This window comes from Vicia villosa, linkage group LG2 (genome assembly GCF_029867415.1).
Source record: "Vicia villosa cultivar HV-30 ecotype Madison, WI linkage group LG2, Vvil1.0, whole genome shotgun sequence".
NCBI classification, from domain to species: domain Eukaryota; kingdom Viridiplantae; phylum Streptophyta; class Magnoliopsida; order Fabales; family Fabaceae; genus Vicia; species Vicia villosa.
In genome coordinates this window covers 13,296,262-13,316,415 of record NC_081181.1, presented here as the reverse complement: position 1 = coordinate 13,316,415, position 20,154 = coordinate 13,296,262, and the positions used below count along the sequence as shown (strand labels likewise).

Sequence of the window (20,154 nt, the reverse complement as noted above, 5' to 3'; positions counted from 1 at the left end):
AGTTTCGTCTACCATTAACAATAGATTGAGGGTGATCAGTTCCCCAATTTGCCAATTAGTATCCGACAACCTTAGTGGAGTATAAATCGTTGTTACATCAAAATAACGTCCTTTCCGAATTTCCACTTAAATCCGATAACACGACGTAATTCAATGATTCACTTTAGGTTTTTACAATTCCTACAACATCTTACCTTATCAATCGATCTTGTCAATGAGACACCGACGTCCAAACATAATACAAAAGTCTAATTCATAATCACTTAGCATCACACAATTTTTTTTTGAACCGAAGTCATCCTCACGATAAACTGGCGATAGAAATTCCATACAGTCCTTCTTTTATACACACCGCCACTTGGAATCAAACCAATCCCTGCAACAAAACAAACAAGTACGGACAGTGTTTCACACACGTGTCGTGTACTAAAGACTAAAACACTGTCAGCATTCAACTGTCACACAACTCAACAGACTCGACAACTTGGCCGGACGGACCGACCTGCTCTGATACCACTAATGTAACACCCCATTTCTACCCGACAAATATATAAATCAGAGTTTTCAAAAATTTCTCAATAAACAAATGAGGCGTCACATAATAAAAACAAAACAAGTCAACTCGTCGCATAAAGCGGATACATAGCACCTTTGAAACAGAATAACTTATTTTATTAAAACACAGCGGAATCGCTTAAGAATGTATTCAATAAAATATCCTCAGTTAACTTATCATTTTGTTCAACCAAGATAACACAATTAAACAACAACATCATGAATGACATAAATCGTTCCCCCCAGAGTGCTACGTATCAGAGCGACAACCGACTCGAGTAACGGCAACTAAATCTTCATACTTGAATACCTGCACGTTACCAATATAAAGGCAACGGCGAAACAAGAGAAAAGGGTGAGATATCAAATCATATAAGTGGGCGCATGATAAATTGTATATTAGGATTCAGGCATATAAAATCATTACATCGCAAGTATCAACAGTTACCATACACATCATACTTCCACAGTTCATTAATCTCTCATACTTTTCATCGCACAACAAGTCATAATTATGTAAATAGTATCATCCAATAAATTTCACATATTCAAGTAAGCACAAAATTTAATAGTATAATACTCAAAAGATTCAATACTATTATCCCAAATATATACACAATCCATCATTATCACATATTCACACATTTAACCAATTATATATCAAAACATCACCAATTTCAATTATCACATCTCATGTACACATGACAATCACATAAATGCATATATTCAAACATCACTTAACCTCAATGTGACTCAATGCAAGACATGTGACTCTATGCATGTGGTACCCAATGTGGACCCAAAGTTCCACCGCTTCCGATTCATATAGAATCTAGCCACGCTTCAGATCCGGACAAGATCAAAGCCACCAAATGTAAACATATAGTTTACCACTTCCGATTCACTTTAGAATCTAAGCCTCGCTTATGTTTCAAAGCAAACCACCTTTGTTTCAAGGCATCCATGATATGAATGTATGTACAATGTTAATCAAACATATGCAATTAAGATCATCTCTACCATCTTAATATTTAGCATATCACAATAATTCAACTCGATGAATTATCCACCAATTGTACACAACATTCACAACACATACATATCATTCACATATAAAAGGTCAATTAATCAATTACGATTTACAAAGTCCAATTAACACTAGTAACCATACTATCTCATGTTAATTCTCATTTTGCCAATTATATATGAACATACACATTTAAAATCAAGCAATTAATCATTAAAATTAATGATATCCAACTAACCACAGAGAATCAATACTAGCACAACATCATGACATATACATATATTATTCTCAACATACATATTCAAGTCAAAACACAATTACGGACGAATCCTCAAAATACCGTAATTTACCGACAAACCGAATGATTGATCCAACTTCAAGTATATTCCAATCAATTAAACTCATTGCAATTAATTTAACTATTAATTTAACCAATTAATATCAAACTATATTAATTTAATTCACTTCAATTTCTACTCCATTTCCAATTTCTAGCATTCTATTGCTCAAAACCATTTTTATTGAAAAGAATATCACGCTAGCTTTCTAACGCCTCGAACGAAGACTCAAACGGAGTTACGGTTCAAAAGATATGAATTGTTAAAGTTCCAATAAAAAAACAAACACCGACGTTATACACTGACAACTCTAAACATGTCAGAATTACTCAAAACAAATAAAAATATGACTCTTAATAATTCAAAACAACTCTGACAACTTATTGTCGACTCTAACAACTCTATTGACAACTCTAACAACTCTATTGACAATTCTATTAAATTATTATAATTTATTTATAAAGAATATTTAAACCAAATACAATTTCAGTCGATTCGTAAAATATCACAATTTCAACAAAATAACACCACCATGTTAATCTACTGATTAAATTTAGCTACCACGTCGATTTTCATCAAATTCCGGTCATCTAATCATACCGCTTAATTCGACTATTTTGATCAAACGGAACTATTTATTAATTCTATAATTACTAATGTTAACTAGGAATTTGTTCTATTCACTATACATACTTCACCATTCTTTAATTCTACTGGTTTCCAATTTATTGTCTCTACTGTTCAATTATATTTCCATTTCGTAATGGCCATATCCATTATATATATTAGTTAACATTGGAAGCAAGCTCATAACAGGCTTATATATATTCTAACACATTCAATCATTAATTAATTAACATAATAAAAGCAAGCACATAAGAGGGCTCATATATATTCTAACAAATTCAATCATTGGTTTAATAGCTAATACAGTAGGCAACCAGCAAGAAAACATTATGCAGCACTTATCAAAATTGCATAAAACAAAATGGAGTAATAGTCTAATGGGAGAGTCACTCGGCAAACCCATGTTAACAGCACCTGAGCAACAAACAGAATCATACAAAGGCATAGTAGTTTTAGAACCATTCATATATTGATATGTACAGCAACGACATAATTTCAATTTCCAGAAAAACAGTCAACACAACAATTTCAAACAACACCCATAAACAGATTCAACACAATAAATGAATAACCTAAATCCCTAATCCCCAACATACAATTGTTCATGAGCCCCATTATAGGAAGAGAATCCCACCCTTACCTTATTCAATGGAAGCAACTTAATGGGTCTCTAATTGCATCTTCAATTGACACCATGGATGAAAAATCTTCAAGCTCCTTCTTCTTTTCCATAGTCTTGCCTCTTTCTCTTCAAATCTTGTTTTCTCCCAAAAATGACAACACTACTCTTTCTCATCTCTAAAACCCTAATATAAAACCAATTGGGCTTAGTGTTTAAATCCTCTCTGTATTTAATATCCTCCAAAATCAATTTAGGCCCAATAAGAGATATAACTCAAATAATCAATTATATCACTTATAATAATAATTCCTTCAATATAATAATTCCGACTTATAAATAATATTATTCTTAATATTATTTTCCGACTATCCGACTTTGATTTATATAATTCCAAATACGCCCTTAAATAACACCGACAATCCAATTTCGACTAAATCAAATATTTAAATCCTTCAATAATTTAATTAACCAATTTAATTAAATTCGGGGTGTTACAAGGCTCATCTGGCTAGAGTTCTGATTGACACAGGGTCATCCTTAAACGTGATGCCAAAAGCAACACTTGACAAGATAGCATTAGAAGGACTTGTGGTTAGACCTAGTCGTCTGGTGGTTAAGGCTTTCGATGGATCACAGAGTCCGGTGTTTGGAGAAGTAGACCTTCCTGTCATAATTGGTCCCCACACCTTCTGCATCAGCTTCCAAGTGATGGAAATCGAGCCAGCTTATACCTGCCTACTAGGACGTCCTTGGATTCACGCAGCTGGGGCAGTCACCTCCACCCTCCATCAGAAACTAAAGTTTGTGAATGGGAACTCCATAGTGACTATCAATGGAGAAGAGGATATATTTGTCAGCAATCTGAACTCATACAGATATATTGAGGCTGGAGACGAAGCATTGGGTACCGCATTTCAAGCTCTAGAAATTGCAACTACTATCACACTACCAGTGGAGAAAATAAGAAGGGCGGTAACATCGTGGAAGGATCTGCAGGATACAGATACTAAAGGCTGGGGCAAGCTGCCAGAGGTTCTGGAGAAGAAAGATCGCCTGGGGTTAGGATACCAACCCACCAAGACCACAAGCATTAAGAAAGAAGAACGACTATTTCCCCCAATAATGCAAACTTTTGTCACTGGCGGTTATGAACATGTGGCTATGGTGTCTAATCAGGATTCTCGAGAAGGGACGTCCAATTTCATTCGAGAAATCAGGCCAGGAGAACAGCTTCAGAATTGGACAAGCCTGGAGATACCGGAGATAGTTTTCATTTCAAAGTAATTTGCTTTTGTGTGTTTTATTTCCATTTTTAAATAAAGAAAAACAATAACGCTCATGCCTCGCCCGAAGCATAGAGCTAGTTTGTAAGGGCCCCATTTACTTTCAAGTTCGAAGTTTATTAATAAAATTGTCTTTGCATTTTGGTATTGAAAATATTGTCTTTTCTTGCATTTATTCCTTTTCCATTTCTGAAAATGACAAATAAATTTCTTGCACAAACAAAGCACGTTCACATCTGCATACTAAAAGAAAACAAAACATAAAACATGTGCAGATCACCTTCTGACACCACCGATAATAATACTGCTGAGACTCTATACAAACTCGAGGCTCTCGCTAATCAGGTTGAAGAAGGGGATGAGGAAGACGATGAACTTCCGGAAGAGTTGTCAAGGTTAGTGGATAAGGAATCCAAGAGCATGCTCCCTCCACAAGAGGCCATTGAAATCATAAACTTGGGAACAGATGAAGAACCCAAGAACATTAAGATCGGGGCAACGCTAGGTAAAGACGTAAAAGCAACGCTAATCGAGCTCCTCCACGAGTATGCAGAGATTTTTGCTTGGTCATACCGTGACATGCCGGGGTTGGATACAGACATCGTGGTACACCGGTTACCTCTCAAAGAAGGATGTGCGCCAGTCAGACAAAAGCGCAGAAGGGTTCGACCAGATATGGACAGTAAGATTAGGGAAGAAGTGCTCAAACAGTTCGATGCCGGGTTTCTTGCTGTGGTTGACTACCCACCATGGATTACAAACATAGTGCCAGTTCCTAAGAAAGACGGGAAAGTGCGCATGTGTGTAGATTACAGGGATCTAAATAAAGCAAGTCCAAAAGATGATTTCCCACTACCACATATAGATATCTTGGTGGATAATACAGCACAAGCTTCAGTGTTCTCTTTTATGGATGGTTTCTCCGGGTATAATCAGATCAAGATGGCTCCCGAGGATATGGAAAAAACTACCTTCATGACATCTTGGGGCACCTTTTGCTACAAAGTAATGCCTTTCGGGTTGAGAAACGCAGGGGCAACATACCAAAGGGCCATGGTCACATTATTCCATGATATGATCCATAAAGAGGTCGAAGTATATGTAGATGATATGATCGCCAAATCCGGCACAGAAGAAGAGCATATTACAAATCTACATAAGCTGTTTGAACGCTTGAAGAAGTACAAGTTGAGGTTGAACCCGAATAAGTGCACATTTGGTGTAAGATCGGGAAAGCTGTTGGGATTCATTGTAAGCCAACGAGGTATAGAGGTTGATCCTGATAAAGTAAAAGCCATACAAGCGATGCCCGTTCCAAAAACAGAAAAAGAGGTGCGAGGTTTCCTGGGACGATTGAATTACATCTCAAGGTTCATTTCACATCTGACAGCTACATGCGAGCCCATATTCAAACTACTCAGGAAGGATCAACCTATCAAGTGGAACGACGATTGTCAAGTAGCCTTCGAAACTATAAAGAACTACTTGCAAGAACCACCTATACTCTTACCCCCTGTACCCGGAAGGCCATTAATCATGTACCTCACAGTACTCGAAAGGTCTATGGGGTGTGTACTGGGGCAACAAGATGAAACAGGCAGGAAAGAACACGCTATCTACTACCTCAGTAAGAAATTCACGGATTGCGAATCTCGGTATTCACCATTGGAAAAGACATGCTGTGCCCTAGCATGGGCCTCCAAACGTCTAAGGCAATATATGCTGAATCATTCCACATGGCTAATATCGAGAATGGATCCTTTAAAATACGTGTTTGAAAAACAGGCACTCACGGGTAGAATTGCAAGGTGGCAAATGTTGTTGTCCGAATACGACATACAGTATGTAACTCAAAAGGCGATAAAAGGGAGTGTATTGGCAGAACATCTTGCTCACCAACCCCTCGAGGAATACCAGTCTATGAAGTTCGACTTCCCCGATGAGGATATTATGCTAGTAAGAGACTATGAAATACCAGGACCCGACGAGGGACCTGAACCGGGTTTGGTATGGAAACTCATGTTCGACGGTGCCTCAAATGCACTAGGACATGGCATAGGGGCAGTATTGACATCTCACGATGACCGGCACTTACCCTTCACTGCAAGACTATGTTTCGACTGCACCAACAACATTGCAGAATACGAAGCATGCATATTGGGGTTAGAAGCTGCAATCGACCTAAGGATCAAACTCCTCGATGTATACGGAGACTCAGCATTGGTAATCCATCAAGTCAACAAAGAATGGGACACTCAGGATGCAAAACTAATCCCATACCGAGATCTTATACTGGAGTTGACGGCTGAATTTGATACTATCACTTTTACTCATATCCCGAGGGAAGAAAATCAAATAGCCGACGCACTAGCAACGCTCTCCTCTATGTTCAAGGTGACCTGGCCAAACCATGAACCACGGATAACTGTTAGACACTTCGACGAACCTGCCTATTGTCTCACGATTGAGGAGCAGTCTGACAACGAACCATGGTACCACGACATTAAAAAGTACCTGGAAAAACAAGAATACCCGGAGAATGCCTCAACAATTGATAAAAGGACACTAAGGAGACTTGCATCCAAGTTCTTCTTAAGCGGAAGCATCCTATACAAAAGGAACTATGATTCAGTGTTGTTGAGGTGTGTAGATAAAAACGAGGCCAAGGAGATTATCAGGGAGGTACATGAAGGAACCTTCGGAACTCATGCAAACGGACATTCAATGGCTAGAAAAATACTGCGAGCAGGGTATTACTAGTTAACAATGGAGGCCGGCTGTTTCCAATATGCGAGGACCTGTCACAAGTGCCAGATCTACGCTGACAAGGTGCACGTACCACCAAACCCGTTGGACGTTCTGAGTTCACCATGGCCATTTGCAATGTGGGGAATCGACATGATAGGGATGATAGAACCTAAAGCTTCGAATGGACACCGATTTATATTGGTTGCCATAGACTACTTCACCAAATGGGTCGAAGCTGCCTCCTACACCAACGTGACGAGACAAGTAGTCACTCGGTTCATCAAGCATAATATCATATGTCGGTATGGGGTTCCAAGTAGGATTATCACCGATAATGGGTCGAATTTGAACAATAACATGATGAGGGAGCTGTGCGAGGAGTTCAAGATCGAACACCACAATTCTTCACCATACAGGCCTAAGATGAATGGCGCTGTCGAAGCTGCAAACAAAAATATCAAAAAGATAATACAAAAGATGGTGAAAACATACAAGGATTGGCACGAGATGCTTCCCTACGCCCTACACGGTTACAGAACCTCGGTGCGTACATCTACAGGGGCAACCCCTTTCTCCCTAGTCTACGGTATGGAAGCTGTCCTCCCAATCGAAGTGGAGATCCCGTCACTAAGAGTCATAGCTGACACAAAGTTAGAAGAATCGGAATGGGTAAAAACTCGTTTTGATCAGCTTAATCTCATTGAAGAAAAGCGACTGACAGCTTTGTGTCATGGACAACTCTATCAGAAGAGGATGAAAAAAGCGTTTGATAAGAAGGTCCGACTTCGAACCTACAAAGAAGGTGACATTGTCCTCAAGAAGATACTGTTACCTCGACTCGACGCCCGTGGAAAATGGACACCTAACTACGAAGGTCCATACATTGTAAAAACAGTGTTCTCAGGAGGGGCATTAGTCCTCACCACAATGGATGGGGATGAGCTACCGCACCCAATCAACTCAGACGCGGTCAAGAAGTACTATGCCTAGCAAAAGCAGGATCACCGGACATAAGCCGAAGGCGAACTACGAAGGATAAGGGGTCGTGCAATCATCTACTTCTGAAGTCGAAGGATTATTGGGGCCCTCGATAACAAAAAAGAGCAACGGCAGTATTAATATCATTTCTATTTGCCATTTTCTTTCTTCGCATTTCTGTACACTCGCTAATTCAAGGCAATATCAATAAAATTTCCGTTTTGCATACTATGCTTCATTTCTAATTTCAGTACCATTTGCAAAGGATAATTTATTTTTATAAACCCTAACATGGATTTAACATGAGAAACTTACAAACTTTCAACGCAAAAATAATAGAGTAAAACTATGAAATCTCCGGAAGGCTGCAAACGCCCCGTGACGCGATCACTTAAAAATCCAGCAGAATATCATTTCAAAGGATGGTATCAATGGATTAATCAGACTGAGCCGGAAAGTCACAAACAATGCAAAAGAAAAAGGGGTTAAACAAAAGCAATGGGTGATAAGGAGATGAGTGATAAATATAGGGGGTATCATATATACATACATACATCCATCAATATACATGCAACATACACATGTGTAAGCATTCATACATACGCATTATACAAACAACAAGGGCATATGCGCGACATATAAACATAATGCATACGCATTTACAGGAACTAAATTCCACACAGGTGAATTCTGCAACAACACTTGCACATAACCCTGTTGGTACAGGTGAACTTGCTAGAACTATAGCAAGTAATCCTATTGAGATATTAACTGCGAGTAGCTTACCAGCACTATGGTAAGTGAGAGATATAAACTGCGAGTAGCTTACCAGCACTATGGTAAGTGAGAGATACAAACCACGAGTAGCTTACCAGCACTATGGTAAGTGAGAGATATAAACTGCGAGTAGCTTACCAGCACTATGGTAAGTGAGAGATACAAACCGCGAGTAGCTTACCAGCACTATGGTAAGTGAGAGATATAAACTGCGAGTAGCTTACCAGCACTATGGTAAGTGAGAGATATAAACTGCGAGTAGTTTGCCAGAACTATGGTAAGTGAGAGATATAAACTGCGAGTAGCTTGCCAGAACTATGGTAAGTGAGAGATACAAACTGCGTGTAGCTTACCAGCACTATGGTAAGTGAGAGATACAAACTGCGCGTAGCTTGTCAGAACTATGGCAAGTGAGAGATACAAACTGCGACGTAGCTTACCAGCACTGTGGTAAGTGAGAGGTTCACAAAATGCGAATAGCTTACCAGCACTATGGTAAGTGAGGGATCCAAAAACTACGGAGGCTTGCTGGCCATAGCAAGCCAATTACACAACCAACAAAGGTCCTCGCTATGTAAGACTCAGGCGTTAGCAGGGCATTTCTCTTCATCCATACTCAAATTCAAGGCAAATTTAAGGGTCTTCCAGTATTTAATAACTCTTCGATCTGAACGACGCGAGGTCCATACACTCTTGTCATTCGATCCAAGGTAATTAAATAGGGGCAGCTGTCATACCCCAAAATTTACCTCCCACACTTCTCTCATAACAAGGCTTAAGAACAAACTCCAAAACCTTGCTCACTCAAATGATCCAGTCAACTGATGCAAACTGAAAGGTCGATCACAATCAAGGCATGATTCAAATCATGATCATTGGGCAAATATCAAGTATGGGGTGCATAACCATCATTTGATCAAGAATTGATCATGATTCCATTAATAGAAACTCAGAGATGAACAAATATAGAAAGGTTCAAATTAGGGTTTCTTAGGAGAAAGTCAACCCAACTTTGACTGGGCATAACTTTCACATGGAACATCAGAAATTCACCACTCAAAGCCTATTTTGAAGGAAATTAGATTCTCTACAACTTTGTGTCTCACAAGCCAAGGCCAAAAATGCTTCATTTAAGAGATACAAGGCAAAAGATTACAGGTCATTTTCAGGCATCCTTCAAAAGCAGTTTTTTCCCAAAGAGGATATGATCAAGATAAAAGCTTCAAATGAAAAATATGTTCCAAAGTGGCTTGTAGAGGACCTCATGAGGTTTCTAAAAAGTATTGGAACTCCCTCATAGTTTAAAAATTGAAGGAGATATGCTTGATCAAAGTTAAGCAATTTAGAGGGACCAAATGTGAAATAAAGGAGGTCCAATTTGATTTTCTTGCAAATGGGCCTATGTTTTATGATCCAAACTTGATTCATAAGTGATCCAAACAACATGCCACGAATTTCACTTTTTTTATCTAAATTATACAATTTTATTTCATTTTTTTTAATGATTTAAAATAGTTTAATTAAGTAGAAAATCAAATATTTGGTTAAATATATGCATAGGGATTGGATTTAATCAGAATTAATGTCCAAAATATTTCTAATTTCGTGGCAATTGGATCAAGAAAGAATTAATACAAATTGGGCTAAATATGGTAGCTTAGAATTCAAGAAATCAAATCAATTTCTCAAACATGGAAAGATTTGATTCAAAGGCTTTTTGATTCTTTTCTTGACCTAATTCTATGCTCCTATAAGTATTGAACACAAGCCAACACACTAGGGGACGAAAAATTGAGAGAGAGGCAGACTTGCAAGAATCAAAAATTCACTAAGAAACTCAAACTTGGTTTTGGATAATTAAGAGACTCCAACGAGAACTAAAAGGTGCAAACGCTTCCTTAAAGGGCTCTGAACGTGTTTGGATTGGTACTCTACTTCAGCACCCCCAGAATCGCCTCACATTCGTCAAGGTAAGTCACTCTGAAAACCTCTTCGATCTGGACGATATACGCATCATTATTGGAATATAATTGCATATTCATGTTTGTTTCAATGCCATGAACGTTTCTGGGTTGTTTATTTTAAGCTTATGTGTTTTAATCGAGTTTTGCCATTGGATGCCGTTTTGAGTTTTAGGGTTTCAAATTAGGGATTTTTGGTAGGGATCAAATTAGGGTCAATTAAAAACATATTTGAGTTCGTGAGACCGAGGCGAAAAGAATAAGATGATCGCGCCATGTTTATGTGCTTGAATACGCAAATCGTTATTTTCCTGGTTTCGTTCGCTACGAGTAGTTTAGTAGCAAAACCATAGCAAAAGTTTCAGAGTTTTACAGGTACTTTGAAGAAGATGACTGCGTGGCAGCGCACCACTGGTCCGTTTGAAAACTGGCGCGTGTTTCCTTGTGTACACGTCTTAAATTGCGTATATTGTTTATTTGCTATGTTTGTTTAACACGCGTGTATGCATGGTGTGTTGGTCGTGTAAGCCACTGGTGAGGGGGAGGTCATGGGTTCGAGCCTCCCCTTCGCCCATTTATTTTTCTGAATATTTCTCTATGATCCTATGCGCTCCTCATCATAGCTTCCACCGTAAACCCCCAAGATCTCACCCTTAGATCTTCCCCTAGCCTTAATCAAACGCTCCAGATCCAGTCCCTATATTATAAGCCATCCAAGCTGCCACACCTAATCATAACCCTTAATAAAACTAAATAAATTTTAATTGACATATTATTTTAATTAATTCTTTGTTAATATATTTATTTGTATAATAATTATCTTTTTTTAAGTAAATTAATATATAATATGTGTATTAAATTATAATTCGTTGTCCGTTCCGATTAAATCGATTAATCGCTATGGTCAACGATGTTTTTTAATTAAAATGTTATTTAATTAAGATATAATCAAATTTCTATTATTTGGTTAAATGGTTGCAATTATTTTATTAATTGCGATGATTAACCGTCTCTTCCCTTCGATTTAATTTGTTATTCTTTTTAATCGAATCAATCGATTACGAGGGGTAACAATGCATCTAAAAATCCTATAAAAATTATTAAAATATACCTTAATTCATTATTAGTGATAATCGAATCAATCGATTAAAATTGGTAGTGATGCAAATTTCAAATCTTTTAACTATGGTAATTGAATCAATCGATTATCGCGGTTGATAGTGCCAAATCAGGGTTGTACGCCCACGCCTTCAAATAATTCTAAACTCCATTTAAATTACAAAGACAAAACAAACTGCGATAGGCTAACCAAAAAGCCTCTAAAAAACCATATCAAACCAAATTCAAACTCTAAATGGCGTACAACCCTTCCCGAACTACGTAGACTCTGATCCTCCCTAAGGAGGTACGTAGGCACTTGGCAACAAGGCGAGTCCCCCCTCTTCAAAATCTCAATCATGTCCTTATAATTCTGTTTGCCACATTTCTTTACAAACCCTGCCATGCAACCCTAATCTTTGAACATTAGCCTTTAGGAAAGGGCTGAGGGTGCCTAACACCTTCCCTCAGCCTGATTATAATAACTTACCCTCAATCTCTTATCTGCGTAGGGTTTCCTATTCGCCCTTCAGAATAGGTGGCGACTCGAAAGCATAAATTTTTAGGCAGGTTGCTACATCTGTGAATTTTCAAAATGCGAAAGCATTAAGCGATAAAAAAGAGTCAGTTCACGTATCTCTCCAGAACAGAGGTATGGCCCGGGATAAAAAACGGAGGTCCACAACATCATATAACAAATACAACATATTCATCATTGCATAATATCAAAATATGACTCAATATGTAACTCGACATAATGCACATGCATGTGGTACCATTTGGAGTAAAACTCCCACTTCGCTTTTGCCATTAGGGCCACTTCGCATTTGCCATTTTCAGGCCATCGTCACATTTGCCATTAAGGCCACTTCACATTTATGCAATGAATGAGACTCAATGATGCAACATCCATATTCACGTCATTTATCACATAACAACTAAACATCATCAATTCAATGTCGCAATTTAACGACAACCACAATATCATTACTGTTCATAGCAATGAATCACTTTGCAGTCACGTCACTCGTCATATCAAAGCACAATAATATCACTTCACATCACATTAAGCCATCAAGGAAGAAATACAATTTTCAAAACGTTGTCAAGGACTATTCAATTATATATCATCATATAGGAATTAATTTCAACTTCACATAGGTTCAAACGACATATAAAACGGATCTATGAATCAAAAGTTACGCATATTTGAGTTTCCCCAAATCTGCTTCAGTTCGCGGCGCCATCCATGTTCGCAGCGCGATGACAGAAGTTTTTCTGTTCGCGGGGCGAACCGAATGAAAAATCAGAATTTTAGTTCAACTAACAGCTATGGGTTCCAATAAAAAATCACCCAAAATCTCATTCCAGACCAATTCTAGTACATATTAGTGATACCTAGCATGTTACTACACATGGGCAATTATTATAACATCATTCAACACAACAATTCACAAAAGCCTAATTGATTTCACTCAAAACCTAATATTTATCAAGAAAATGATTCAATACATATAACCCCTAAATCCCATCATAAACTATCATCGTACATCACTTTAGAATGAAAGAACCCCACCCTTACCTTGGTTGGATTGAAGGAACCTCTAAATCTTCAATGGGTTCTCCTAATTTCTCCTCTTCCTCCTTTCTCTTCTCCCTTTCTCTTATTTCCCAAATAACCTCTAATTCTCATAAAACCCTAGTTTTGTTAAACCCTTACTATTTTATTATTACTAAGGGCTCTAATTAACACCCCACTCTTACTAACACTAATTTAGGCCCAAACTACAATTGTCTTACTAACTTAAGTTATTTACTAACAACATTAGCATAAAAAGTCAATTAATCACGTAATCACTTAATTCACATATAATCACACAAATAATATGAAAATTTACCAATCATAAAATTAAATAAATAAAGCGATTAAAAACGGGGCGTTACAATATGAGTCGATCGCATATTTGACTCATCAGAATTAGTTTAGAGTTCTGCTCTTAATTTCTATATTGATAAAAGTTTTAAGATTATGAACATATCTAATAAATGATAACAGAACTATCCATATTTGATTAAATTTAAAATTTAAATTTTTTTATATTGAGATTTTAAAATTGAGATCTTTATAATCTTCCAATTTATTTAAAGTTTATACTGTTGTTCATGATTCCAGTTTATGTTTAATGGTTTACATATTTTTCGTATGCTTAGTAGTTATTATACATGCGAAACGTATGCTATGATTTGGCACATGTATTATGTAGACGAGATTTTATGTATGAGTAATGCTATTCACACACCCAATCGTTACACCAATACTTACACCCAATAATACTTTACAGTAGTCACTAAATTTGGTTAATGCAGTGTAAGAACTTGGTTAATGCAGCAATGAAGTTGGTTAATGCAACATCCAGGTATTAAAAATAATTTTTAGCAGTCACCAAACTTGGTTAATGCAGTGTAAAAACTTGGTTAATGCAGTAATAAAGTTGGTTAATGCAACATCCAGGTATTAAAAATATTTTTTAGCAGTCATCAAACTTGGTTAATGCAGTGTAAAAACTTGGTTAATGCAGTAATGAAGTTGGTTAATGCACATTCAGGTATTAAAAATAAACGTTCGTACATGAATAGTATTCGTCCATACATGAATACTATTCGTCCATACATGAACAATGTCGTCCGTACATGAACAGTGTCGTCCGTACATACGGGTAGGTGTAAGATTTGATGTAAGAATAACATTTCTGTTTATGTATATTGGTAAATGCTTTGTGTTATGATTTTGCATGCATAGTATGTTTTGTCATTGGTGTGATTCAAGTTTTCAAGTGTGAGAATTAATTTAATAATTGTATTTGATTGGAGATTAATTTTATAAAATAATGCTATCATTACTTGAAGATTGACTGAATCATGTCATATGCAAATTGTCCTTTTTAATATAAATTAATTGTCATAATAAAAGGATATTATTTTAAGTGGTTATTATTATTATTATTATTATTATTATTATTATTATTATTATTATTATTATTATTATTATTATTATTATTATTATTATTATTATTATTATTATTATGCTATCAAGGTGATTTAGGGGTTTTTGGACAAGAGGCGTTGGTGAATATTCAATTGAGTGAAGGTCTTGAAGAACACGGGTTCGTTCAAGTGAGTCATAGTAGAGGGGGATCAAGGAAAGCTCTTGGGTCGACTTGATATTGCTTAAGATCAATGGGAGAGAAGATAAAGAATCAATATTAAACCGAGTTTGTTTGTTCATTGCTTTAACCTCTCTTATAATAACAATTTGCAAAGAAATGAACACTATCTCAATTTCCGTTTAGAATTTGGGGCAAACGTAGTCATAGCGAGGACGAACGACGAACTGCCTAAACAAATCCTTGTGTTATTCTTTCCTTACTTCTCTATTATTTGCTAGTGATATTAGTTCACAATTGTAAATTGGAAAATTAGTCTAAGTGTTAATTTTTTTTTTATAAACGAAGAGATGTAATTAAAGAGATGTAATTAATGTGAGTACAAGGGGTACTCAACCCAAGTACACAAATTTGGAAAAAGTATTACAACAACAGATCCAACGGATTGGATAACCAAATATATCTATCCTCCATAAACTGCCCAAAGATCTAGCACAAAGCCAATCCCAAGATAAACATTTGGCTAGAATTACAATATCCTGACTCTCTTTTATACCGCCCTTAAACAGAATAGCATTTCGAGAAAGCCAAATGGCCCTTACAATGGCTAACCAAATAAGACCCCGAAGCCCTTTCTTGACCTTCCCCCGCAAAGCCGAAACAAACAACAGCATATGGTCAGAAATACCAACAGACGGCTTAGAATAAACGTAACCCATCCAGTCCAAGATCAGAGACCATACCTCCTCAGCCACAGAACAATTAAGAAAAAGATGAAGATAAGTTTCCTCTTGACGCAAACAAAGCGGGCAAGCAAGGCAGTGATTCCATGGTAAGACGCCTCTTTTAGCAAGCTCATCTTTAGTTTGAAGACGCGCCAAAATCAATCTCCAAGAAAACAGAGAAACATTATAGGGAACAAATGTTTTCCAAATACAATTCAATGCTTTCTTGTCACTCAAACCCAACAACACCTGGTTCCTAACACACGACATTAAATTTGCATAAGCAGACTTGAAGGAAAAACCTACCGAATCCCATCTCCACACGAACCGATCCGGAACTGTCAATACTGGGGAAATATGCTGAAGCAATTCTAACATAGATACGAAATCAACAGCCGCCGCCGAACCAAGGAGCGCCAGAGGGAAAGGACAGAAGTTCCACACCCAAAGAGACCGCGCTCAATAGCCGACATCGGAAATACAAATCCTCGGAGCAAGCAAAAACTGAAACAAAAAAGGAAATTGCACATACAATGGATCCGCACCAATCCAACAATCTCTCCAAAAGTCAAGCTCATCACCTATGCCCACTTTACAGGATAGGCTATGGCTGAACCAGCAGAAATCGGATATCTAAACACTCAATAAAATCCTCAAGTCCCTCCACCATATGGAAGTTTTCGAATGACAAAACGGAAGAGAGTTATCGCAAACAGCCATTCTAATGTTCCCATATTTGAAGGACAGAACCCTGTGCCATAATGCCTTATCCTCAGTTAGTATTTTCCAGCCCCATTTACTCATCAAAGCCGAATTGGACGCCTCGCAATTCTTAACCCCATGACCACCATCCTCTTTTGGAAGACACATATACGACCAAGCCACCTAATTAATCCTTTTTCGAGTCTCGTGTCCGTTCCACAAAAACGCTCTTTGAATAGAAATAATCTCCTGTATAACCATCTTCGGTGCTTTGTAGAAGGAGAATGTGAACAAAGAAATCGCATTTAATACAGAGTTCAACGAATTGACTCTACCTCCAAGTGACAAGTATTTACCTTTCCACAAGGCCAACCTGTTTCTTAGTTTGGAGGTAATCAACGACCAAGCAGATTTCCTCCTAGGATTACAGCCAATCGAAATTCCTAGAAAGTGGAAAGGAAAGGGATTAATAGCACAAAACAGAAAGTCTGAAGCCGCCTGAAGGAAATCCATCTCCATATTGAAACCAAGGATCTTACTCTTACTGAAGTTGACAGATAAGCCTGAGCAAAGTTCGAAACCTCGAAGCAATGCCTTCAAAGTCCCAATGTTCTCCCAAGACGGTGTACCAAAAATCATCGTGTCGTCCGCGAATCGAAGCAAGCTAATATGAAGGTCATCATTTATTGAAAATGGGAGAAAACAATGACTAGATACAACATTATGAATTAACCCGGCTAGCCCCTCTGCCGCAAGGATGAAAAGGAAAGGGGACATGGGATCCCCATGACGAAGGCCCCTCCTAGCCTTAAAATCGTCTGTCGGGCTGCCATTGATTAGGACCGAAAAATAAGCGGAACAAACACAAGCCTTAATCCAACGCAGCCACTTACTGCCAAAATTCATCCTCTTGAGAATATACAATTAGTAGTCCCAAGAAACAGAGTCGAACGCCTTTTCGAAATCCACCGGGCGGACCGACTGCTCTGATATCACTAATGTAACACCCCAATTCTACCCGATAAATTATACGACAAACAGAGTATAAAAATTTCAAAACATTCATATGGGATATCATATTTTGACTTTAAATCACATATGGCATACACGCCTTAAAGATATATACATTACACTTTTGTCAAAAGCGGTTAAACTTATAACAATTAGTTTTAATCTTTAAAAAATATCGTTCATCAATATTAAAACAACCACACAGCGGATTCACAAACTTCCAAAAATTAAAGTAAAGTCATAGCATCTTCGCATCATCGCAGAACAACTTCAAAGTTATAATGTAAATGCAAAAAATCATTAAAAATTCAGCAAAACAATAATTATAAAAGCATGCGTTTGTCCCCCCGAGTCAGGGGCAGAGATATAGCCCAGCGAGCCCGGGCACGCGCCCGGGCTCAACTCCTTCTTTCGTTGTATACTCTTCACATAATAGTTGATTTTTTAGACAACACTAGGGGAAAAATTAGTAATTTTTAGACAAAATTAAGTGCAAAATTAGTAATTAAGGGTAAAATTAGTAGAAACAGGTTGTAAAATTAGTAAAAACAAGGTAAATTTCTTTTTTTGCCCGGGCTCCCTAAAATTTTTGGCTCCGCCACTGAGTGCTACGTATCAGAGCAACAACCAACTCGAACTCACGGCGACTAATCTTCACTCACAACTATCACCTGCACGTTACCAATATAAAAGCAACGGCCAAACAAATAAAGGGTGAGATATCAAACCATATAAATAAAGTGATGATAAACAGTATATTAGAGTTATAATTCATAAAATCATCACTTTGCGGTATAATTATTACCGTTCAATTCACATAGTCATTTCCACCAAAACAGTTTAATTCTCATTCAAAGTCACACAATTTCTTAAGCATACAAAATGGAATGAGACACTACAAGTGCAGATGCATGGGGTACCCAGGGCTTCAGCCCCCATCGCCAATTGCCAATTATTAGAGGCATTCAAACAGGCATAAGCCTTCATCACTGTTTCGCCAAATCCAGGTCGTCACCAAAAATGCAATTTATGCGACACAATGAAATGCAACACCACAACAAAATTCATAAAAACTCATCGCTGTCATACCCCAATTTTTGACCTAAGATACCACCTCATATCATAGCATATGCATCATTTGCATCTCTAACAAATTGCATAGCTTGTGTTTGCTACTTGTGACTCAGCAGGGTTTAATCAAGAAATCACTCATCAGTACAAGCAAAAATCAATTAGGGTTTTGTTCTCCCTTCATTTCAAATGAATCATCTTCATCAACAATTAACATTTGGTCCTCAAAGATTCACTTCAACAAGCTCAAAGGCTCTGAACCAACCAGATTAGGGTTTTGACTAAAGATAGCATACCCCTAACTTTTGCTCAGGATTTGACCTAATGACTTGGGACATGTCCTCAAGACCCCAAGTGCATCATTTTGACCTAATCTATTGACTCAATACATCTCCAACACAGGGATTGATCAACAGTGAAATTTCAAATCATCAGATTAGGGTTTTGAACTATCAGGGACCAAAATCAGGGATCACATTTGGGAAACCCTAAGAATCCCCAGGAAGTCACTCAAATGTTTCAATCATATTCAAATAATCCCTATGACAACATCCATTGGAAATTACATCTCAATTCAAGATCCACAGTCATCAATTTCATCAAGTCGACAATTAGGGTTTTTGACCTAATTCACTGAACAACTGCCTTTTTAATCAGGACATGGTGCCACAACTCAAATCATGGCTCAATATCCTCTAATGCCTCAATATGATCCATTCATACCATTCATTTGATGAAGATAGCCTGGTTCATTGGAAATCTCCAGAAACGCGATTCGTCTGAAAAAGTCAACTGTACAAGATCACCATTGACTTTTGGGGAATTTTGGTCAACCATGACTTTTGAAGTTTTGAATCATTAATATATGATATATGAAGTCATTTGATCAAGAAAAATCAAGAAAATCAATCAAGAATCAAAAAGTCAAAAGTTTGACTTTCCATACTTAGAAAAATTCTAAGTGTTTTTCAATGGTTTTTTCCAAACTTTGGAAGGGAATTTCTCAAAATTTCACCTACAAACTGAAAAAAACTTCCAACATGAACAACTTTGTCACATATAATTTTTTTCCAAAAGATCAACCATTTAAGAGATATGGAGCTTCAAAGTTGGTATCTTTTGAAAATTTCACTTAAAACTTCATTTTCTTCAAAGTTCATGGATCTTTTTCACCCATTTCCTTAAAGGTCTTGAAGAAACTTTCAACTAGGGTTTTGAAGTGTGTAATATGAGCTTTCCAAAATGTCCAAGAGCATGAAAAAATATGAAGCATAGCTATGGTTTTGAATTATGCATTTAGTGATCATTTTCACTTGAAATTTCAAGTCATTTTGCCAAAGTTATGAACCATTTTGCCAAATGATCCAAGTAATGATGCATAGATGCAATAATTGGAAGATATTTTCTGATTTGAGACAGATGGGAAAGAGATAAGAAGCATAGCCAATTTTAACCATGGTTTAGTCA

The 20,154-nt window shown here is 37.2% G+C and overlaps 2 protein-coding genes across 2 annotated transcripts; both read right to left on the bottom strand.

The window, feature by feature from the left end:
* Positions 1 to 15,570: 15,570 nt before the first annotated feature.
* On the bottom strand, positions 15,571 to 16,281 carry LOC131648593 (uncharacterized). Its single transcript, XM_058918337.1, has one exon. The coding sequence runs from the start codon at positions 16,279 to 16,281 to the stop codon at positions 15,571 to 15,573; it is 711 nt and encodes a 236-aa protein (XP_058774320.1).
* A 507-nt stretch (positions 16,282 to 16,788) lies between these two features.
* LOC131648592 (uncharacterized) lies at positions 16,789 to 17,382 on the bottom strand. The gene has a single exon (XM_058918336.1). It carries the CDS (start codon positions 17,380 to 17,382, stop codon positions 16,789 to 16,791), a length of 594 nt encoding a protein of 197 aa, XP_058774319.1.
* Between the last annotated feature and the right edge of the window lie 2,772 nt (positions 17,383 to 20,154).